This window comes from Crocuta crocuta, unplaced genomic scaffold (genome assembly GCF_008692635.1).
Source record: "Crocuta crocuta isolate KB4526 unplaced genomic scaffold, BGI_CrCroc_1.0 scaffold48, whole genome shotgun sequence".
Lineage (NCBI taxonomy): Eukaryota > Metazoa > Chordata > Mammalia > Carnivora > Hyaenidae > Crocuta > Crocuta crocuta.
Window position 1 is genome coordinate 8,745,059 of NW_027533089.1, and position 24,742 is coordinate 8,769,800.

The following is a 24,742-nucleotide window of genomic DNA, read 5'->3' on the forward strand; positions in this document are numbered from 1 at the left end:
GTCAGAAATTGTTTTCTAGCAATATGTTAGTCATCAGCAAATTTCACTGACTTTACAGCATCCTTCCCCACTACAATATGCCTTTATTTCACCCTTCCTGGCTTGTGCTGATAGCTTTTGTTTTCGTTTCAAGTCAGTTTTACTGATGTTTAATTTACATACATTCAGATGTGTTCAGTGATTTTTGATAAACCTGTGTGTAATGTGTCAGTGTTTTTAATGTGATCACTTTTTTTTATTATGGCAATGTATACGTAACATAATTAACCACTCTTAAGTTTACAATTCAGTGGCATTAAGTACAGTCACATTATTGTGAAATGGATCACCACTATCTGTCTTCAGAAATCTTTCATCTTCCCAAACTGAAACTCTATTTCCATTAGACAGTATTTCCCCATTAACTCCCCCAACCCCAGCCACTGTTAAAACACTGTTCTGCTTTCTGTTGACTACTCCACCTACCTCGTATAAGTGGAACCATACAGTATCTGTCCTTTGGTGTCTAGCTTATTTCACTTAACATCGTGTCCTCCAGTTCATCCATGTTACAGCACATGTCAGCCTTCTTTTAAAGGCTGAGTCATATTCCATTGTATGTATTACCATGTTTTGTTTATCCAGTCATCCATTTGGACACTTGAGTTGTTTCTGGGGGTTTTTGTTCTTATTTGTTTGTTTTAAATAAACATCCTTAAGACTTTTTAATAAAGCAGTGGGAATAGGCAAGTCTCCATTTCCCCTTTGAGGAGCTGACTCACCAGCACCCTCTTGCCAGCAGATGAAGGCAGGAGCGGGAGTCCTAGCCATAGTGCTCATTGAATAAAGGACAGAAGAGAGAAGAGATCAGACTCCTGCTTTTGTTTTTTTGTTTTGTTTTCAGTTTCTTTAGAGGTTTAGGAGGACAGTAGCTGAGAATCTGCCCTAAGGTCTTTGAATCCCCCTCCCCCAGGAATTCCTTTGGTTTAGCTCAGAATCCTAAGGAACCAGCCCTGTCCTGGGCACTGGTGGGTAGGCCACCTACTCCCAAGGACACAGCTGCTCTAGCAGGGCTGTATATTAACTGTGGAAAAGGGAAAGGAAGTGGTGGGTGGCGGATACCATTCTTCTGGAAACATCTACCTACTCTTTCTCTCCTACTCTTGCCTCTAGGTATTTGTGAATTTTGCTAAACAGCACACTGAAACTCATGACCTCCCTCTGCACCCTCGAGCTGCTGGAGCCAGCAGACAAGCCAAGGTACTCCTGCCACTCTCTCGTAGTTCACTGTCTGAGGCACATCCACAGCTCCGGGACTGGTCCACTGGGCCAGAGGGACCCCAAGGCCCAGATATGCCTCCCACAGAGAGCTACACCCACACAAAATCTCCAGCACATCCCTGCCACTCCCCGGCAGTTCTGTGCTAAAGCATTGTTCAGGCAGTGGTCATGTAGTTTCCTTTTGAAATCAGACAGCCATCTGGGTGGTGTGGGAGAGCGTTTTTGAAAAGAACTTTTCCATATGTTTTTGGTTAGAGTGAAAAAACTTGGATTTTGGAAATACGAAGCGGAGGAAATAGAGAATATTAAAATGTTTGGATTGTTGGGATACTTGACATTTATGTTTTTGGTCATATGTTTGAGTTTCAAAGGAAGGAAATTAATTGGCACTCGATTTCAATGGTGGACATATTTTGTTAGAGCAAAGATTGTTTTAGGAAGAGGGCTCTTTGTTCTTTATAAAGATGTCAAGGGGCACCTGGCTGGCCCAGTCAGTGGAGCATGCTACTCTTGTTCTTGGGGTTGTGATTTGAGCCCTATGTTGGTTGTAGAGATTACTTTAAAAATAAATTAATTAATTTAAAAAATATATCAAGATGGTAAGGAAGAAGCAATAGAAGATGTGCACTGGCCTGTGATAGCCTTTGGGATAGATGCTTCTGATGATACGTATAAGGAGCATGTCCACCTTGTCCCAGTTCCCGGAAAGAGAGAAGGCACTGCAGGAGGCACCGGGACCAAGTGCCTTGGCTGAAGCCTGTGAATTTTGTTGTTGTTAAGTAGGGTCCATGCCCAACATGGGTGTGAACTCAGGACCCTGAGATTGAGAGTCGCATGCTTTGCTGACTGAGCCAGCCAGGCATCCCAAGCCTGGTATTTTAAAGGGACAAGTTAATTCAGCCATTCTGTCCAAACTTACCTGGAGAATAAAATCAAAGCATTTTTACAATAAGCAGACAAAGATGTGAAAAACCTTATTTCCTATAAAATTCTCATTCTTCCCACCAGTTTCTTAACGGCAAAAAAAACACAAATCTTGCCACAGATTGAAACACTTCTTTTCAAGGCTGTACTTGCAGTGAATTTTTCCCTTTCCTCTTGACCAGTAGAGATCTGATAGCTACTTGACAAGGTTAACCTTGCCCCCACCCCATCTCCCTAAGGACCCAGAAAAGCCTAAGTAAAAGTATCTGTCTAGGTAATGGTAGTTCTGCTAAGATTTTCTAGCCACTTTTCCTCATTTATAAATCTTATACTTGCTGTTAGCATCTGTAGAAAGTTATCCTTTGAAAGCCACTTCCAGTTATGAGTCTCTTTTATAGCTTAAAATACATAATTGGGCAGCAAAAGTGTTTCTTAGAACTACCCAATGGTCTCCCAACCCCACCTGGTATACTCTCTCTTAAAGCGCTAAAACTAGGTCATCCCTGGTCCAGGTATGGGGTGCTTATCGTCTGTGATCTGCAGCATTTAATTCCAAACTTTCCTCCCTTATTGGCTATGACCATTTTTCTATTTTGTTTGTCACATTTTAGTATATAGATATTAGAAAATATACTGCAACACATTTAATACATTGGCACGTTTTTATAATAAATTTGTGATTTAAACCGTAACTAACTTAATGATATATTACCTTTATAAAGGTTTGCAAAAATCCTCTTGTATAACTTGTATATAAATAAATTTCACAAAACAAATAGTAATTACATTCTTGTTTACATTTAAAATAATTTCCCATTAATGTCTCTTACAAATAAGAAAAAGGTCATTTCTCTCAATAAGTTCTGGAAAACATTCACCACTTGCTACAAAACAAACGTGAGACTACAGCTTAAAGAAATCCAGCAGCCTGGAGGCTTCCCAGCCCCAATTTGTGAGTGAGGACCACACCAACATTGCATTATCTGCAGAGCAGTGTGACTACTTATCAGGGATGTTTTCAGTTCTTAAAAGACTCAGTACTGGAAAATATCTTTTGGGATGAGGTTTATGGAGTGCTACAATCTGTTTTATGGAAACAAGTGAGGGTCAAGATTTTGATAGAAAACTAGGACATAGATGATCAGTCAACTATGATTTATAATTGAGTGACCATCACATGTGTTTCCAGAATCAGGAACAACTCAGATCAGTTTCTGACCCTTATTCTCTTTTGGGGGGAGGGGGGCTCTGCAATTTTATTTTTTTAAACTGAAATGTAATAGACATACAGTATTATTTTCAAGTGTACAACATAAATTGTAAAAATGTAGAGATTTAGCAATTTTATTCATTACGAATGCTCACCATAGCCACCATATAACATTGTTACAATATTATTGACTATATTCCCTATGTTATACTTTTCATCCCTATTATTTATTTTATAACTGGAAGTTTGTACCTCTTTATCCCCTTTACCTATTTCACCCGTGCCTCCCACCCCTCCTGTGGCAACCACCAGTTTATTCTCTATATTATGAGTGTTTCTGGCTTGCTTATTTGTTTTGATTTTTAGATTATACCTATAAGTGAAATCACATGGTGTCTGTCTTTCTGTCTTATTTCACTTAGCATCATAGCCTCTAGGCTATGTTGTAATGAATAGCAAGATTCCATTCTTTTATGGCTGAATAATATTACATTGTGTGTGTGTGTGTGTGTACATATGTCACATCTTTTTTGTTTTTTAGTTTTTTATCTGCGTATAGTTGATACACAATATTACATTCATTTCAGGTGTACACTATAATAATTCAACTTCTCTATACTTTATGCTGTGCTTACCACAATATACCACATCTTTATCCATTCATCTCAGTGGACACTTGGGCTGCTTCCATAGCTTAACTATTGTAAAAAAAAAAAAAATGCTGCAATAAACATAGGGGTGCATGTATCCCTGTGAATTAGTGTTTTTGTTTTCTTTGGGTAAATACCCAGAAGTGGAATTACTAAATCATATGGTATTTCTGTTTTCCACAGTGTTTTCCACAGTAGCTGCACCAATTTATATTCCCACTGATAGTGAACAAAGGTTTCCTTTTCTCCACATCCTCACCAACACTTGTTATTTCCTATCTTTTTTACTAGCCATTTTGGCTAGTATGGGGTGATGTCTCATTGTGGTTTTGATTTGTATTTCCCTGATGATGAGTGATGTTGAGCATCTTTCCATATGTCTGCTGGCCATTTGTATGTCTTCTTTGGAAAAATGTCTATTCAGGTCCTCTGACCATTTTTCAGTTGGATTTTTGTTTCTCTGTTGTTTAGTCTGATCCTTTAATCTTACACATTGTGAAAGAGTTTCCATGCATAACTTATGTCCTTATCAATTAGTTTCTGAAGTACCATCAACTTGACTGGGATCCTTGCCCTACCTCAAAGAATGTTCTTAGCCCTTAATGCTTGATTAATCATCTTCTTAAGAGGATGTGTGATTTTTAAACCAGAGAATTGAAAAACCACGTTTTGTCTAGATTTGGGCAGGCCTACATCCAATCCCCTCCTTGCTGTCACTCTTCACACCCCCTGTAACTGGTATTGGAGTTCAACCTGTACCTTCTAACCAGACACCATGTCTCTCCAATTAAAAAGGTGTCCACTTCTCCAGGAGCTGGATGTAATGCCTGACTTTGATTCGGAGCCTGCTTTCCTAACCCCAGCTCCAGTTTCTGCCACCTTTCCATGCCCCATCAGATTTTCATGCTTCCCAGGGGCCACCTCTGTATGCAACTACACAAAGGGAATGCTGTACCTCACGAATTACCTAAATTATGACTTCTTGGCTTTCTTTTTTTTTAATAGTTTATTGTCAAGCTGGTTTCCATGTAACACCCAGTGCTCATCCCCACAAGTGCCCTCCTCCATGCCCATCACCCCCCTTCCCCTCTCCCCCCCATCTGCCCTCAGTTTGTTCTCAGCATTCAAGAGTCTCTCATGGTTTGCCTCCCTCCCTCTTCCCCACTGTTTTTCCCTTCTTCTCCCCCATGGTCCTCCATTAAGGTCCTCCTAATCCTCCTATACATACAAACATATGGTGGCTTTCAAGACAAGAAGGGCATGGTAACATTTTTAGGCCAAAAACAAACCAAAAGCTACCATGACAGCCTTTGGAAACTGCACAGAGGGTGTAGCGTCCCTCTAAGAGACAAGCAAGTGCACACATATGGCTCATATGAGTCTTTATAATGTCTACACTGTAGAGCCAGAAGGACCTGACAAGGAAACAAGCATGGCCCATAGCTTTGGTGATCTGACAGAATCAGTGTCCTCAGCTGGGCTTCCTTCGGCAATTGATTGACAGCTATTTAACTTTTAAAATCTAAAAGCCGATGTGCCATCTCTTCAAAGAACCAGGATGACAAGAGTCCATCTGGCCTCCTTCCACAGGTCTGATCTCCACACCACTCATCGCTATAGCCAGAAAGAAACTCCGGGCAGCTGGAAATGCAGGAGCCTTGGCCATGTGGTCATCTGACCAGACCAGCTCAGCAGCAGAAATAAACACACACAGGCCATACAGCAAACTCCGAAGCGGGCTCTTTCAGAGAGAAACCAAGACTGACTTGCTCACCTGCAACACCTGATGGTGAAACCCACCTGGCCAAACAAATGCAAAACCTTTCTCATCCAGACTGTAGAAGTAGAAGCCCAGCCCACCCTCCTAGTGGCACTGACTGGATAGCTCTCGTTTTCAGTGGGTCTGCTTTCCTGTGTGTGTGTGTGTGTGTGTGTGTATGTGTATCATTTTTTAAGGAGAAAATAAAGTGCAAACGTGCTTATCACAGACTGAGTTCACTTGTTCACTTGTCTCCCCAGTGTGCCCCATCTGGTACTTAGACATGCTTTGTGCCTGCGTAGCCTCCTGTCACTGCGTGAGCTTCTGTGAGAGTTGTTGCCCCAGAAGTGCCAGTCACAGCAAGATTCGACAACACTGGGGGCGGGTAGTGAATGTACTGGTCTTGAGGTTCCATGGCAAGGCTCCTTCTCAGACCCTGAAGAAAACGCCCAGCTGGTATGCATGTAGACATCGTCCATTGTCAGCTGGGTATGGCCTGAATCTAGATTTCCTGTTTGCCCAGCTTATTTGAGTGCCTACCTCCTAGGTGGAATTATGACAGGGGACAAAGGCAAGGGCAGGTGAGAGTGGATCCTCAGTTGGGTATGAGATCCAGCATGTCTTTGTAGCTGTTTAAAGGTGTCGACACCCCACTCATACAGTGCTGTGTCATTTTCACAGTGCCGATGTGTGCATCTTCTGCAGGGATGTTAGGGGGTAGTGGTTCACAGGACACCTAACTCCTCACAGAAAAGCGCATGAAGAATCAGAACATAATTGTTTTTAATCCAAACCATTTCAGAAGACTTGCGGATGAGGAGAACGGACAGTGCCTTGCCACTGCGGTCTTCTCTATATGGTCCACAGACAGGCTTGCTGGTCCAAGTGCTTTCTAAAGCAGGGCTGCTCCACACACGTCACACTAGGGGTGTAATCCAGAGGCCCAGGGTGAGGAAGAAAAGCAGGAGAGATGCTGAGACTCAGTAACTGTTCCCAAGAAGGGCACGTGGAAGAAAGTAAACGTGAGGTGGTGACCTTTCTTCCCTCGGAGAGACTCCTATGCTTCCCCAGAGGGGAGGCAGAGGGCCACACAGCTTTAAATCCTACACGGCTCCTGGCCCACTGCTTTACACATTATAGAGGCATAGCAGTAACTATAGATTTACAAAACCACTCTGGTAGCCTTCTAGCTGAATCTGGTTTTGACTTTTTTTTTAATCTACCAATGACCCAAACCATAAAACCATTTTCACTAGAACTAAAATAGTTTGAGAAAGCCCAGAGCATGCTGTTGATACTTAACCACACGCCCTTGCGTTCTGTCTGGTTTTGTCATCTAAGTCAGCAACTACCATATCACAAAGGAGACTAAAGTGTGGAGAGAGGAGCACAATCACTCATTTGTGATGGTTTGGGGAAGGAGTACAGGACTGGAAAGCGTCAGATATGGTGGGAAATTTCACCCTGTGTGGGGGGAGGAAGCTCAGTTTAGCTGCCCATCTCAACTACACCTGAGCTCACCACTTGCAACGTCTGTGCCTTTTCTATCATTTTCCCCGACTCCTGACACATTAAAAAAAAAACAATGACTTGCCAAACTGAACACTATAAAAACCCAGCAAGGAAAAATATGCCAAAAAAGAAACAGGTCCAAGCAAACGATACTTCTAAAAGCTAAAGACAGCAGCAAAGGGTAGGTAGACCAACAGGGATGCTATGCTTTTTAAAAAATACCAATTATTGCATTCCTTTTGTAACAAGAATAAAACAATAAACGTTGCTGCTGCTGTTTTAAATGTTTAATTAATAAAAGGAGTGGTACAAAAAAATATACCAATTATAAAACATGCTGGAAGAAAAAATCAAGGAGGAATAGGCATGTGTATACTTCATTTGGGTTTGAAGAGTATTCATGTTGGAAGCGCGGCTCAGATATCCAGAGAACCTATTACTCTATGGAAAGCTCTCCCAATCTGATTTAATAAGATTTACAAAGAAGAGGTAGAGAAAATGGAGGATCCATTCAGAAAAAAAGACCACTCAGGAGATCTTCCAGGAATATGACTTGTTGCCAGATCTTCTCAGGTTCCAATTCTTTTGGGGAGCTCAAGATTTTGGAATAATGGGGAATCAAAAAAGCATCTCTTTCACCCTGAGTAAAAAAAACTCATAGAAAGCTTTACTTCTGCCTGTACTTACGGCTCTCCTCAAGAGACAGTAAGGGGAAAGTGAGGTAGACAACAAGCTTTGGGCTTGGAAGAAAGATTCCCTGTGACACCCTGGGTACTTGCCCCTGGGCCAACAAGGACGCAGTTCAGTAACACCAGGCCTGCCAAACTCATGGAGAAAGAAATATGACAGCATCACCTTGCTGGGACAGCTGTTTCAGGCACCAGAAAGACTTAGACCACTTGGCCCAAGCTCTGTGGGGCTTGGTTTCCTCAGTGTGATAATTCAGCACCTCAAGCAGATCCCAAGGTTAATAGTTTGTGACTCCTGATGTTCACAGGGCAGAATTGCTACCACATATTGTCCAAGGTGGTTGCCAAGTTAAGGAAAGCTTAGGTACTAAAAGTCTCAGATTCATAGAACCACAGGCTTGTGGAACTAGAAAATACGCCGGTGTTTAAAAACTAAGCCCTTAACGAACTGTTTTGTTTTTGCACTGTTTTATTGGAAAAGGAAACCATTTCCCAAAAAGATTAAATTACTTGGCTGGCCGTGCAGCCTTCCCTGCGGGCCCTACTCTGGTCTTCCTCTAGTTATTTCACTCCCATGTCCAAGGAGACACGCCCATCAGCCCCAGAAGTCTGGAATTCCCTTCCTAAATGTTCTAAAGTCTGCTTGGTGGGCCTGTGTGGGTCTCTTTCAAAGGTGGTCCTCAATCATGCACACATGTCTACACATGGCACGAGGCCCCTTGGGGAAGCAGGAAGGGGAGGTGAGCCATGGGGCAGCTGGCTCTGCACCAACATAGTGTATGTGGAGCTACATGGAAACTAAGTCAGGATTTGAACTTCTGTCATCATGAAGGTCATTATGGAGCAGTTGGCTAGCTTGATTTATATTCTTAAAGAATTGAGACATATATGTCATGAGGACTCCCAAAAGGTACTCTGCTCTGAGCCTTTCCCAAAGCTCACCATGACACACACTCAGCTTCCTGGGAAGGTACCTGATATTAAGATTCAGATGTACATGTCTTGTGGGGCTTTGCCTAAACTAGTCATTTTCTTGATCTTATACATTCGTAACTTTCAAAAGGGACCACAACTTACTATTACCAAATCCCATAGTCTTGGGTCATGGTGAGTTTCAGGAAGCACATTTCATCTGCAAAGCACAGCACAGATAGCACCTGGTCAGACAGCATTCAGGCACGCAGCTTAGCACTGGTGCTATTTTTGTTTTCCACCAGAGCTTGGCCATCTCTTTGGTCTTGAATGATACTGACTGCTGCCAGCGATGCAACGGAGTAAGAGAAAAGAGGAAACTGAGGGCAGTAGAGGAACAGAAAAATTTTCACTGTTCCATTTTTCTGGGAATTGAGCAGCAAAGAAGACACAGCCTCTGTCTCCGTGGTGTTAACATACTCACACGGGGGTCAGGCCACTTTCTGAAAGATAGTAAACATTTTCAACTCTGCAGGTCAGACCGTCTCTGGCTGAAACACTCAATTTGGCCGTTGCAGTACGGAAGCAGCTGTGGCCAGTACTTAATGGAATGGGTGAGGCTGGATTTGCCCTACAGGCCAAACTGTGTCCACCCCATTCCAGTGAGTAAGCAGAGTTAGGATTAGAGGGGCAGCCAAAGCAAGTCAGTGTGCCTTTTAGGGACCCCCAGACCACTTGTTGCCCTTCCCATTGTACAGTAAGGACTTTCACCCCAACTGAGCAAAAATACTTCTTAGGAGGGAAAATGATGATTTTCAAGCTCAGAAACTATCATTTTAAATCTCCAGTCTTGATTGATGGCTCCAATCCTTATCGATAACAACTGACAGCAACCAGCCTAGAGGAATGGGTCACTGAGCTTGGCCTTTTACCTGCTTCACATCCACCAGGTCTCAGGCAACAATATATGTTACGGGCATAGCATCAACTCTTGGCCTAAAGCAGTGTCTAAGGGCCCAGCTCCAAATATCCATGTTTGTTCCCTCAGCTAACTAAGAAGCTCTACAGAAACAAAATAGCACAGGTAGTTGGTTGATTGATTAAGTATGGGCTCTTGGGCAAAAATGTCAGGGAAGAACTAGGAGGCCCACATTTATTTTTAGTCCCCTATTTGGACAAAGTATCCCTTTTTTTGGAGTACCACCACCATAAAGACATAAACTTTGAGAATGCTAATTAGGAGGCAACTTTATATGTTTTTAAAATTTTTAATTATCATCAGTCTCTGAGATTCTGAACTGATCTGCCTTCCTGTCCCTGTTATAGGCATGACTCTTCTCCCCATCCTAAGGCTCAACATCTCAGAGTCCCCTTCCTCCTCCTTCCCCTCCTCCTCCTCCTCACTCTGCATTTGGCCAGGTGTCAGATGCAGCTTCGAGCATCACTAGGTCATTCCCAGCTGTCCCTCTTATCTCGCTTTTACCATTGCCCTTTCTCCACTACCTTTACTGCTTTTTGCCGGGGTGATGTTCCAGCTTGTAACTAGGCTGGCCTGTCTTCTTTCCCATCCACTGATACTATGCTTCCCAAAATTAAGCTCTTGAATTCTGTTCAGTAATCATTGCTGAGCAGCTGTTTTGAACCAGGCACTGTGCTAATTACCGTGAAACAAGAATAAAGCTCTAACATCACTCCGGTTGGGAAGCTGTCCCAGAAACAGATTGGGTCAATTCATTAGGAAGAGAGTGCTGTAGACCAAATGTTTATGTCCCCTCGAAATTCATATGGTGAAATCTAACCTCCAACGTGATGGTATTTGGAGGTGGGGGGCCCTTTAGGAGGTGATTAGGTCATGAAGGCAGAGCCCTCATGAATGGGATTAGTCCTGCCCTAGAGAGCTCCCCTGCCCCTTCTGTCCTGCACAGTTACGGGGAAAAGACAGCCATCTGTGAAATTGGGAAGAGGATCTTCATCAGACACACAATCTTCCAGCACCTTGATCTTGGACTTCTAGCCTCCAAAACTGTGAGAAATAAATTTCTGCTGTTTATAAGCTTCCTAGGCCATGGTATTCTATTGTAGTGGTCTGAATGGACTGAGATAGAAAGAAGAGGGAATGAAAAGGGGAGAGAGAATATGAATGAGTGACCTATAGGAGCCCAGAGGAAGCCCACTGAATCCTGACGAGCAGGAAGTAGGAGGCAGTAGAGAAGTCTTCCCAAAAGGATCGTGCACCTATTCAAGTTTACAGTGATTCTCATAACCCTAAGAATAAGGTACAAAACCCCCACTTGGCATCAATAGCCTTTCATTTGTCCTCAGTTTACCCTTCCAGTTTTATTCCTTGTCAGTCCCCATTATATATGTATAATCCGGCCAAACCAAATCCCTTAAAGGCCTTCATTTTCTCATCTCCCTGTTTTTAATCATTCTCCTCCCCCACCTAGTGTCCAGATATAAAGAACTCTTATGATTCAAAAAAACAAGACAAACAGCCCTAGAGAACAATGAGCAAGGAATATGAATAGGCACTTCACAGAAGAGGAAACTCAGATTGTCACTAAACATATGAAAAGATGCTCAGTCTCACTACTAATCAAGGAAATGGAAATCCAAATAACAAATACTGCATACCTCGCAAGTGGGCAAAAATTAGGAAGTCAAATAATACTACCTTAAGTCAGTTTGGGGTGCTATAAGAAAGTACCATAGACTAGGTGGCTTATGACCAACAGAAAAGTACTTTTCATAGTTCTAGAGGATGGAAATCAGAGCACCAACATGGTCGGCCTCTGGTGAGAGCCCTTTTCTGGGTTGCACATTGCTGATTTTTTGTTGTATCCACACATGCAGAAAGGCAGCAGTCTAGCTTTCTAGTCTCTTCTTAGAAGGGCATTCGACCCATGGATAAGGGCTCCACCCTCATGACCTAATTACTTCCCAAAGACCCCTACCTCCTAATGCCACCACACTGGAGACTAGATTTCAATACATGAATTTCAGGGGGACACAAACATTCTGTCCATAAAAACTATCAAATCTGGCAAAGTCATAGGTGGTGGGAACTCTCACTACTGGTGGGAGCATGTGATGGTTGTCCCCAAGGCTACCTCCGTGTTCAGAGACTGGCTAGGAGGACTTGCATATAGTTGTAGTCATGGCTAAGATTTATCACAGTGCAATGTAGTGTCCATTCTCTTCTTCCACAATAAGAGAGTAGTGGCTTGGTGTGTGGTTGCCCAGGTAGGGACTGCATTCCTTACACTTGTAGTAAAGTGTGGTGTTGTCACTGAGTTCACTCTGGCAGAATGAAATGGAAGTGATAATGTGCACCACTGAACAGGAGTGCCCTTCCATGCTCTCTTCTTCAGTCTGCTGTCTGGACTTGGTTTTGTGGTAACCCAGCTTCAACCGTAGAAATGACCTCAAGGACTTGGGATGGCAGAGCTACAAGTTAGAAGGACTCTGGGTTCCTGAGGGTGTGTGTGTGTATGTGTGTGTGCGTGTGCATGCGTGCGTGTGCATGAGCGTGAGTGTGTGAGTAGGGGCTGGGAGGGGGCGGAGCTGCCCAACAATGCAGCACATACTCCTCCCAGACTATGAAGTGGCCCAAATTTGTTTGCATCTTGGTTACAGCAGACTAGATTGGTTGACTTAAGTGATGTGATAGAAATAACATTTTTGACTCACCCAACAGCCAAAAACGAGCCCTTCTAGACTGAAGCCAGGAAGCCAGTGCTGTAACAGGCCCCTAGGCCCTGTGCGCTGGCAGCAACAGGCCCTGGGTCAGCTACAAGGAGCTTGCCTTGAAGGGAAGTAAACTGGGCTCTCCATCCCACATGGGGAAGCTCACATGCTCCCTCCGAAGACACTCTGGCAGCTGTGTAGGGTGTTAAAGCTTCTCAACAGAGCAAGCCTGGAAACCTCTGCTTAGAAGTACAAATGTCCTCAAGAAACACAGAACACTTTCCGCAAGCCTGGGGCGGGCTGCCAGGAGCTCAGCAGCCGGCTCCACGCTAATCATTCAGAGCTTGTCTCTAGGAAGATGTAGTGAGCAAGATCACTGGCCCTGAAAACCAGCTGGGCTGGTGTTGGATAGATCAGGGGGAGAGAGTGTTTATCAAGCAAGATTGAAACTCCCTAAAATTATCTGGTTCCCAGAAAGGCTACTAACAACTCCCAAGCTATGTGAATCCCAAATCCAACCAGCTACTCACCAGATAACACTCAGGGTTCAAAGATCAGTTATTACATAACATAAACATGGCCCACAGCAGGGACACACACACACACACACACGCATACACACACTTTAATTGGCAACAGACCTTGCCTTCGATAAGTACATTCTGCCTAAATTTGCTCAGGAATTTTTTTTATTTTTAATAAGTACAAATAATGAATGCCTATTTTTGATGTTCTATAAAAAAATAGGCCAGCTATCTGAAAGTGCTAAGGTAGAGGGAAACTAGGGTATCTGACCCTGGACCTTGCAAAAAGAAACGTGGAATTTGCCAATGGATGCAGCTATGAAGATATTTTCAGTAATTAGCATTTTTAACAATTTTCAGCTTGTCTCTGAGAAACAGCCTAAACCCTTCATTACAGACAGTAAAAAGATTTAAGGAACTTGCCCAAGGCCAGAGGGAGATAGCACATCAGAGCCAGAATTAGGCCCAAGTCTTAATGGCCCCCATCGGGTCTTCAGCCCATACTCACACCTTCTACTCTTTTAATTGAAAAGATGAGCAGAGAGGGGCGCCTGAGTGGCTCAGTCAGTTAAGCATCCAACTTCAGCTTATGATCTTGTGGTTCATGGGTTTAAACCCCACATCGGGGTCTGTGCTGACAGCTCTGGATTCTGTGTCTCTTTCTCTCTCTCTCTGTCTCTCGCCTACTTGCACGCTGTCTCTCTCTCTCTCAAAAGTAAATAAAGATGAAAAAAAATTTTTTAAGGAAAAAAGAGCAGAGAAACAAAGAGGTATCAAGCAAAGGCCAAAACTGCATGTATATGCTTGTCAGACTCTCTTCCCAGAAAGCATGGTATTTCTATAATTACCACCAAAGAGGTGAAAGGGAGGAAAGAAGAAAGAAAGGAAGGGATATATTTTGCAGTTTCTAAAACACTAATGAGATGCAAAGCTGGGGACTAGGCAGTAGGATAGGCGGAGAAGGGGTCTGCAACAGTGTCGTAACTGTGTGCAGAGAGACCAGGGGGCCAAGGTGATGCACAGAACTGAGCAGGGAGCATCGGGCCCTGCAGGGACAGAAGCTGGGGGGGAGGGGTGGTCACAGGGACAGTATTTCCCCACAGCACTCCCCAGCAGCATCGTTCCATGGGAAATCCGAAGAACAAACATTGTTTCATGGGCTCTGTGATGAGGTGAATGGAAAGGCAGATGCCGGCCAAACTAGAAATGAAGAGACAAAGGGTTTAAGAAAGCTAAAGAAGCGCAGGTGGTGCGACACTTGGACTAAAAACACTCTGGAGCTGACACGCCCTGGGGCCCTGAGAACAGACTCCAAGTGCAAGGAGAGGCTGGACAGGAGCCTCCCATCAGGGCTGCGGTTGGAAAAGGCATGCAGAGGTAAAGCCGGCAGTGGGTGCTTTGGAGCCCACATCTCCTGTCAGAGACGCCTGCAAAAGTAAAAAGGCTCACAGCTTTAGGGCTGTTGAGAATGCTCCAAACGTGAAAACACACAGGCCTACCATTCTGTGATCTGACTTCATGTGGGTGGCAAGAGATAGAGTTATGGTTGGCCAGAGCAGAAAGAGGGATGGTGGCCTCTTTTAAAACCACAAAAGCGGTGGTCTGGAGCAGAGTCCAAGAAGGAAGAAAGCTTGTTTCCTCCCTCTGCTTTCAGCCATGTGGGGACACAAGAGAAGGCAGCAGTCTGCATCCCAGAAGATGGCCCTCACCAGAACTCCACCATGCTGACACCCTGCTCGTAAATGCCCAGCCTCCAAAATCGTGAGGAATAAAAGTCTGTTGCTTATTTAAGGGGGGGGGGGGGGGGGAGATGTTTTAAGATGGTTATCAAGGGTTTCTCAACATCAGGCCCAGACAGATCCCCACCCTCCCACTGGTGCCACGTTCCCACAAACTCACACACAGGGCCCACAGCTAGTCTTCAGTGGACTGCCCAGAACAAGGCCTTCATCATAAAACCCCATCGCACAGGCCTGCTACGCTGCTCATGGGAGGTCATGCTAGCTTTACCTTTTCCAGACTCTTCACAGTTCTTGGCCCCAGTTTTTGTCTGGTTCCGGACTCTTGCTGATGGTGGTGTTTGCGGCCCCTTCTACAGCCACTGCCTTCAGGACTCGGTGACCCTACTTGGTCTTAGGAGTGCCAACCCTTGGTGTGTCCGGCAATCCTGACCCAGACCTCTGACTCCTTTCTCCTTGAAAGTCTTGAGATAGGACCTCTTAGTTTCCAGCCTCTGGGTTCCATGACTCCCGGCTATAGCCTGCCCCCAACCAGCTGCCCCAGTGGGCTCCCAGTCCAACCACAGGCCTCTGAGCGTGGTTTTGCACAGTTTGGACAGGACCATAGTGGGACTTGTGATGGTACTTCCATTTGTACTTTGTTGCATATTGTATGCCTAATCATGTCTACCAAACTGTGCATGGTTAATCTTACTGCCTGAGCTGCTTCTGCATCAATCCCTTTGTTGTCCTTAAGAGAATTTAAAATAAATACCACTGCTGCCCTTGGAGTTCTGTTAAGAAGATGTACTCAACCCAGTAAACCCAAATCTCTGGTGCCTCTAGCTTGAGAACTTGATTCATGCGCAACTGTTTCCTAGCCTCTACTAAGGGCCAGGAAGCATAGTACACACTGGGAAACTGGGGACAAGACGTGGCCCCTATTCCCGTGGAACTCATTCCAGTCCGATGGGGAGAAGGAAGAGTAGTACCCAAATGGTTATGAGTTGGCATAAGCACCACTAAGAGGTAAGAGGCATGCTTAACCCAAAGGAGACATGACTGAGTACATTGGTAAAAGGAGTAAAAGAAAACAAAGGGAAGGAGGAGGGGGAATGGGAGGGAGTGTGTTCTAAGCAGTGGGAGCAACACGGGGGTGAGAGCCCCTGATTCTGTGCAGTGCATCAGTTTGGCTAGAAGCTGGGAGTACAGGGTGAGCTGGTGCTTCCGGGGGGTGAGAAGATAGAGGCAGACAGATCTGCATCCTGGTGGGCCTGTACTCCAGGCTCTGCAGTCGGGATCTTATCCTATAATGTGCCCTGGTTCTTAAACTTTCGTGTACATGAGAATCCGTGGGGGAGCTTGTTTTAACTGTGGTTCCCGAATGCTGCACACAGAAACTCGGATTCAGCAGGTCAGGGAGTGGACCCAGGGATCTGCATTTTTATGATCACTCCCTTTGCTGGATGAGTTTGTTGAAGAGGATGATTGGGCAACACTTTTCTAAATACAGCTGTAGGAGATGTAGAGCCAGAGAGGGGTGGCGTGATCAGATCTCTTTCAGAAAAGTCACTCTGGCAGAAAGTACCCCATCCATGCTCACTCAGCAAAGCCCCCTAATCCTTCGATAATCCCCCAGTAACCTTCTGCCCGTGGGCCATAGAGCTCAGAGTTGGCTCTGAAACAGACCGACTCCTGAGAAGAGGGGCCACTGGGAGGGTCATGCCCGAGTGCTCCTGGACTGTCTTCCTTGCGACATTTGTAGCCCCAAACCCAGGGCAACCGGGAGTACTTGCTATGAAAATACAAAAGCTTTGGGGCCTTAGGTCCACTGATGGACTTCTGGATTCTAGAGAATACAGGCTGTGTTGGGGGCTGGGGCCTGGAGCAGATCCATGTCCGGTCTAGTCAGGGCCACAGGAGCTCTGGACAGGACGGAACCTGTGCTCGTTTGGTTAACAAAGGCCCAAGGGGAATTTGGGTGTAGGCCATGTCAGTGATTTACCTGAAATGCCAATTCTATCATTTCAGAGGATGGAACCCACCCTGCTTCATGGAGCCCAGTTTCCTGCAGCCAGTGGTGATTCATGCATTGATAAATATGACAATGACATTCTAAACAAGAGCCTGCCCATTTATTCCTTGATGCTGCCTCATCAGTTGAGCTGGATTTCTGCAGAAAAATGCCTTCTCATTGTCTGGTGACTCTGAGCCTGGTAAGAAACCCACGCCGACTCATGCTGGCTGGCAGCATGGGAGGCTAGGTAATGTTCACATTACCTTGCTGCCCACCACCCACGTGCATCGCAGGGTGAACCCTCAGAGCCCAGCCCCGTCACATCTTCCCTGCCTCTTGCACGGCAAAGCTGCATCTCCCCCAAAGCTGCCAATGCCGTGGTCTGTAACAGTTCGTGTTCTGCCATGTCAGAGGGCAAGAACCATATGTTTCAGGCTTCTTTTTTCTGATTCCCCATGCCAGTGAGCGGCCACTCAGATGAGCATGTCTGAAACAGCCATGAGGCCTCTGTGTGGGCCTGTGTTCAGCCCCTGAGCCAACATGCTAATAGCCCAGCCCTGCAGCCACCCAGGCACAGCTTCTAGACCAAGATATGTGTTTCTTGAACACTCCCTAGATTTTTTTTTTTTTTGGCTTACACTTAGCAGGACTGCTGCATCACTGGCTGAACCCTGACTGGCATTTGCTGAGACTAAGCCTCATTGACACTCTGTGGAACACTATTGAGGATCTAGAGAAGAAAATGGAAAAATAATCACGTTCAGCTGCTTTAAACAGCCAGTAGGAGATGATTCCATTTAAAGCAGCTACAAGGTACCTAACACAAATATTTTGGCTTTTCTATGTCAACTTATCCGTTTCCAGGCCATAAACATTTAAACATCATTTGTGTGTGATCTAACGACATTTGTGAGTGAGTAGTCAATACCTAAAAAAAATCTAAGAAACATCAACCTGATATAATTAATCAAAAGGTAAGTTTCAAGACAGATATCAAAAATCTTTATCTTGGGGCACCTGGGTGACTCAGTCATTGAGCATCCGACTCTTGATTTGGGCTCAGGGTATGATCTCATGGTTTGTGAGATCGAGCCCCACACCAGGCTCTGCTGCTGACAGTGTGGAGACTGCTCGAGATTCTCTCTCACCTCTCTCTCTGCCCTTTCCCTGCATGTGCACTTTTACTTTCTCTTTCTCTCAAAACAAATAAATAAACATAAAAAATATTTATCATTAACAATGAATTTATAGAGAGTCAAGCATTTGTAATCAACTTTCAATAACATGATTCAAGCTTGAAGAGATGGCTATCAAAAATACTATTCTATTCTGAAGAACGAAGGTAATAATGTCATTACAGTTCATTAATATGAGGAGTTGAGTGGTTGGCCCTAGTAAGAGCCAGTCCAGTACCCTGTGTCTTGATACAGAGGTCAAGAGATCAGGACAATCCAATGATGATTGTCGCTCTGCTGCCCATGATGCCTTGGGGACAGGAGTTTGTAACTCACCCAACTGGTGGGCACTGTCACCACCCATTGTGATCTGGAATAAAGACACCTGAAATCTTGAGGGAACTTTAAGATTTAGGATTTAGGAATTAGTTTATTTTAATTAAAATAAACCTTTAAGTAGTCTTCAAAATGATGTTCGTGTCATTTTATATCTGTTTTGTCAAATATAAGAACATATATGTAAGATACTTTCACATACATGATATTCATTCTATGTCATTTAATTCTAGATATTATTATCCCAACTTTTATTAAGAGGATTAACCTGGGGCTCAGAGAGACTCAAGATCATATAACTGGTAATTCGCAGAGTTGGGATTCACCCAGATCTGTCTGCCCCAATTTCCATATTCCTTCTGCAACACTTTTTATCACATCACACCTATGATACCTAGGTTTGCTCCTTTTATCCAGAAGACACAATTGTTTCTTGATCTTATAGTCAAGAATTGACTGGTATATACAAAACTTACAACAAAAAACTCTACATCTTGGTCATATGTGTCCTGCTGGTCTAGGATGTCCCCTAGTATATTTGTACCAGTGCCAATAAGGCCAGAACCAAAGGTTAGGGGGACCCACTGCCACACTCCTACCCTTCCCAAGTGCCCTCAGCTCAAGGGACACTACTCAGGAGCACAGGACAGGTTTTCAGATACCCAGTGACAAAAGTGAGTTCCAGGAGATCAATATTCACTCGTGCACACAAACAGCTGTTCTGCCCTTCGTCTTAACAGTCACACAAAAGGCTTTAAGTGCACCTGGCTGGTTCCTCTCAGACACTGTATATCAGACAGGTTGGGTGGAGTCCTTCCTATTTTCAAATTGTCCTCTCTGCTCACAAACACCAGATGCCCCAAGCTGTAATAATTGTGTGGCAAAGGCTGTGACTCCTTAACTACCCCCCACCCATGGCAAACAGAGTAGGCTAAAGAGACATAATAGGAATGAGAGGAACACAAACCATTTGTCAGGTTCCCATTATGAGCTAAAAGCTTTCAAAATAAGCCTGTGAAGTAGTTATTCTTACCCCTGCTTTTAAGATAAGGCCACTCAAACTGGGAGATTGAATTATCTACCAAACTCGTGGAGCTAATGAGAGAGACAGCTAAGATCTGAACCTAAGTCTGTCTCTCTTAACACCCATGGGTTTGGAGGGATGTGTTCAGGCTGTGTTTGCTGCATATAGGGGCAAGCTGAAGAATCACTGTAGACCATGGGGACTGAGTCTCAGAGGGTCCAGGACTCTCCTGCCCACAATGTCGTCCCTACCCTGGTGGGGTGGGCAAGTAACCGTGAGTTCTGAGCTGCTCTGAGACCCTAAGATCTTCAGTGCCGCCTGGCTAACTTCATCAGTGATGGTACCTTGTTCTGTTTCATTTAATGGGTATCTCTTTAACGGTTTCATGGTTATCTCATTTCATTTCATTTAATATAGTTTTATTCTTCCTCGTATTATGATGAAAATATTTTTATTCACAGCATACTTCTTTCTGACCACAGCTAAATCTATGCTGCTGAGGTGACTAGTGGTGGGCCCCCTATATAGCTTCAGCATGGGGGCTGGTCACCAGAGGAAGCAAACCATGTGGTTAGATCTGGAGACTGGGGGAAGGGCTGAAAGTTGAGTTCAATCACCAATTGCCAATGATTTCATCAGCTGTGCCTATATAATGAAACTCTATATAAAAATTCTAGGGGCGCCTGAGTGGCTCAGTCGGTTAAGCGTCCAACTTCGGCTCACGTTATGATCTCGTAGTTTGTGGGTTCGAGCCCTGCATCAGGCTCTGTGCTGACAGCTAGCTCAGAGCCTGGAGCCTGTTTCAGATTCTGTGTCTCCTTCTCTCTCTGGCCCTCCCCTGCTCACACTGTCTCTCTCTTTCAGAAATAAATTAAAAAAAAAAAAAACATTAAAAAATTCTAAACAACAGGTTTGGGGAACTTTCAATTTGTTAAACATAATCATATACTGGGAGCGTTATATACCCCTGTTCCACCAGGACAAAAACTCCTGCACTGGAAACTTTCTGGACCTCATCTTATGTACCTCTTAATCTGATCCATTTATATTGTTTAAAAAAAAATTTAACGTTTGTTCATTTTTTAGAGAGAGAGAGACAGACTGAGCAAGGGAGGGGCAGAGAGAGAGGGAGACACAGAATTTGAAGCAGGCTCCAGGCTCTGAGCTGACAGCAGAGAGCCTGATGTGGGCCTTGAACCCACAAACCATGAGATCATGACCTGAGCTGAAGTTGGACCAGCTTAACTAACTGAGCCCCCCAGGCCCCCCAGGTCCATTTATATTCTTTACAATAATATGTGATCGTAAGTATAAGTTCCTGAGTTCTGTGTATTGTTCTAGCAAATTATCAAACCCAAGGGGGTAGAAGGATTGTGGGAACCCCCAGATTTGTAGTCAGCGGGGCAGAAATACTGGTAGCCTGGGGACCCCATTTGTAGCTGGCATCTAAAGCGGGGCAGTCTTGTGGGACTTAACCTGTGCTAACTTCCAACAGTTAGTGTCAAGATTGAGTTGAATTGCTGGACACCCAGCTGGTATTGGAAATTTGGTTTTTGATTAAAAAAAAAAAAACACACACTTATGCTCCTAGAAAAGTGTCTGGCACATGGTAGGCACTCAACTAATACTTGCTGAATATATGATGGAGGGATGTCATCTCCCCTGTACTGAACTGCCATGAAAGTTCTCCTATTGACCATCATCTTCTTTCCCTCCCATACTTCCTTCCTCATGGCTCTGTGACAATCCAACAAATGACTATTTTTGAGGTCCCAAAAAGTGCCAGGTACAAAGAGTTACCATCATTGATGAAGTTAGCCAAGAGTCATCGAGGATCTTGGGGTCTCAGAGAAGCTTAGAACTTGTGGTTACTTGCCCACCCACCAGGGTAGGGCTGGACATTGTGGATAGGAGAGCCCCAGCCTCCTCTGAAACTCAGTCCTCAGTTTATCTACAGTGATACTTCAGCTTACCTCACCTGCAACAAAATGCAGTCCTGAACCCAGTCCAAACTTCTGAAGCCTGGACTAAGGTCACCCAGAAAAGACTGGCTTTGAAGACACCAAGTTTGAGAGTCGTTCTCAGCAGGAAGCAGATGGAACTGCAAACTGGCCAAGAGCACAATTCTCTATGTTTTCAGTAAATAGGCTTCTCCCCTGCAGGGCATCCAAGAGCCAGCTGAGTCTCTTGGTCTCTCTCTTCTCTAGCTTTTAGCTTCTACACCCAACTCTTTGGGGAATTTTTTTTTAATATTTTATTTCTTTCTGAGAGAGAGGGAGAGACAGCATGAGCAGGGAAGGGTCAGAGAGAGAGGGAGACACAGAATCTGAAGACAGGCTCCAGGTTCTGAGCTAACTGTCAACACAGAGCCCAACGCACGGCTCAAACCCACAAACTGTGAGATCATGACCTGAGCTGAAGTTGGACACTTAACTGACTGAGCCACTCAGGTGCCCCTCTGGGGAATTTTAAAGAAACTCCACTTAACACACAACATTCACAAGAACAAATTCCAGACAGGTGAAAGTGTTAAACTTACAACTCCTACACTGCTAGAAAAGAATATGATGCTAATCTTGCAGTGGAAGCGTCCTTAACACAGAGGCAATAAAGGAGAAATTACGTGGATTAGACTAAATAGATTTTGACCCTTCTTAAGGACAAAGGACAAGACTAACAATGCTAAAGATAAGCTGATACAAATATTTTCCATTTAGATTAAAAGTGATAATAGGGGCGCCTGGGTGGCTTAGTCGGTTAAGCGTCCGACTTTCGCTTAGGTCATGATCTCGCGGTTCGTGGGTTCGAGCCCCGCATCGGGATCTGTGCTGGCTGCCAGCTCAGAGCCTGGAGCCTGTTTCAGTCTGTGACTCCCTCTCTCTCTGACCCTCCCCTGCTCATGCTGTCTCTCTCTCTCCTAGAAATAAATTAAAAAAAAAATTTAAAAAAAAGTGATAATATGTAAAGGTAAATAATACGCAATCCTGATAATATGTAAAGAGCTTCTACAAATTAATAGAAACTCTTTGAAGACAAAGGACAAGAAGGAAGAGACTTTTCTTTGTGAGGGTGGGAAGGGACAATAAAATAAGAGCATCTCCCCTTCCACTTGATTCCCAGACTGAATTTCAGGCTTCCAGCAGCAGAAATTGATGGGCCCGCTCAGGAGAGATGTGTCGAGTCTCAGGATCTAAGCAGAGCAGCCTTGGGCCCCTGATGACAAAGGGTGGTTGGCACATGGTGAGCAGATGGCCTTTTCCCCATATCTGCCTGAAACTCACCGTCCCAACTCTGCCAGCCAAGGACTAGAGTCTTCGGAGACATGACACCCATGACATGGACTTTGGTGTTCGGCTTCTGCGATTTTTTTCAAGTTTCTGTGAGCAGCAGATACATAAGAAGCACAGGATAGGGGACAGAGAAGTTGCTATGTGGAGGGACAACCAACAGGTTTATGGACACAGGTGAGACACCCTTCTGGGGACTTCCAGAAAGAACTGGGGGGATATTTTAAGGGGCCAGAGACCCTGTTTTTACATAGGATCCTGCAATAGAAAATGTCTGGGCATACATGTATATGCGTTCCTTTTGTCTGAAAGAATAATGGTTTTCTTAGGGAAATGGGCTTATAAAAGGAGGCAAGAAATTCCACTTTTGATCGCATACACTTCTCTGATGTTTAATTTTTTGTAAGGAATGTATATTACTTTCATAACAGTAACAAACAAGAAGACAGTCCCATTTAGAAAAACAAACAAAAAAATGCACCAGATGTAGCATTTGGCTTTCAGGGTTTGAAAGTGTGCTGGTGACAGACAGCACAAACCCACAGTCACATCGTCGAGTGTGCGCTGAAGCCTGTGGCAGTGAATAAAGCACCGAGGGGTAAGATCTATGGGAGCTTACCTAGCCTCAGGTCTGGAACTGAACCACGTCCAAGGCCAAAAGCTGGTTTGGTGGCCAGCATGGAGTGCCAGAGTTAATTATTATCTTGGCATAGAGGCCCAGACTTGTTCTGCCCCCAGAGTTTTGAAAAAACGCCTCCTTTTGTGGGGTTGAAGAGTTTCTCTCTCGCAAATGCTTTGGCTGCAAGCAAGAGATGGAATCGTGGTCTCATGCCCCGCTGCTCTCGGAAACATGTCCAACGTCTTCATCAAGATTCACAAGGGCTAGCCCCTGACTTCCTCTCCACCTCTCTCTCTGTCTTCCAGCTCTTGCTGTAGGCAAAAAACTAGGTGCTGTCCCCAGACTGTCATGTCTCTGATCTGGAAAGCCCTCGCCTGCCCTTCCCTCCTTCTATTCCCAGTTGCGCTGTTTCCCCCTTGCAGAGAGTCCTCCTGGCCTCCCCTCCTCCCCCTCCCCGAGTGAGATACCATCAGCCATGCTCAAATCAGCCGTGCTCCTGGAGCAGCCCGGGTCATCTCCAGAACATTAGCACTCTGTAGAATGGCCGCCTGAGCACATGTCCGGGGCTTCCACCCGCCTGGTGGGCGCCTTGCTGTCCCGGCACGGGTGTAGTATCAGCACAGTAACCTCCAGGTCTGGGCCTGACACTCCACCAACATTTGCGGAATGAGTAACCTGCTGGCCCAGCCTAACTAACCCTTCAGGCACTGTCAGGTCAGGCGCCGCTGTGCTCTTGCTGCCTCACCGTGAGCTCCTCAGAGTTCCTGAGGGAAAGACAGTGGCAGAACTCCAACAGTTAACTGCCCTTACTCAAGTATCTCTTCCTGGAAGAGAAACTTCAACACAAAAAGACAGTTACATGCCAACAGAGGTAATGGCATGCAGGCTTTGCACACTAAGTTCTCACTGTGTCAGTTTACCGGGAACAAAGGGCCAGGCAGGGCAGAGAAAAGCATACCAAGGGACTAGAGTTCCGGCTCTGACTCCACCCCAGAGCACTGTGACTTTGGGCAAATCCCTTCACCTCCCTGGCCTGTCTGTCCCAGACCCTATGAAGTAAAGGGCTGGGTCAGGTCCTCGCTAAAATCCTGGGAGAGGCAGGAGAGAAGCTGAGCAATCAGAAAAGCACATCAGTTGAGCTCCACTCAACCTTGACCTCAGTCCTGGATAGAAACCAACTCAAATCCTCCTCCCTACAACAGCCCCCCTACCACGGACATTTACAGTCTGAGTCACAGGGCAAAATTCCCACCAAGGCCTTGCAAGTGGTGCTTTTGACAAACAAACAAATCTAGACTGACTGGGACCTTTCCTTGAAGAGGAAGGAAAGGAAGGACACCTGCCTCCTCACACCGCATTCCCCACAGTACAGGTTGTGCTCGGACCTTATTTCTACCCAGATCAGGCAATTGCCAGACACCCACGGTGCTGGGCTATAT

General features: G+C 45.0%; 1 protein-coding gene across 1 annotated transcript in view; it reads left to right on the forward strand.

Annotated features, from left to right (window-relative positions):
- Nucleotides 1–17,035, forward strand: part of ABCA4 (ATP binding cassette subfamily A member 4) — a 141,501-nt gene extending 124,466 nt beyond the window's left edge. Inside the window, exons 49-51 of the mRNA XM_077746118.1 lie at nucleotides 1,153–1,239; nucleotides 14,782–14,888; nucleotides 16,877–17,035. Coding sequence (XP_077602244.1) covers nucleotides 1,153–1,239; nucleotides 14,782–14,888; nucleotides 16,877–16,964 — 282 coding nt within the window. The 3' untranslated portion in view covers nucleotides 16,965–17,035. The remainder of the gene's footprint in view (nucleotides 1–1,152; nucleotides 1,240–14,781; nucleotides 14,889–16,876) is intronic.
- Nucleotides 17,036–24,742: the final 7,707 nt, after the last annotated feature.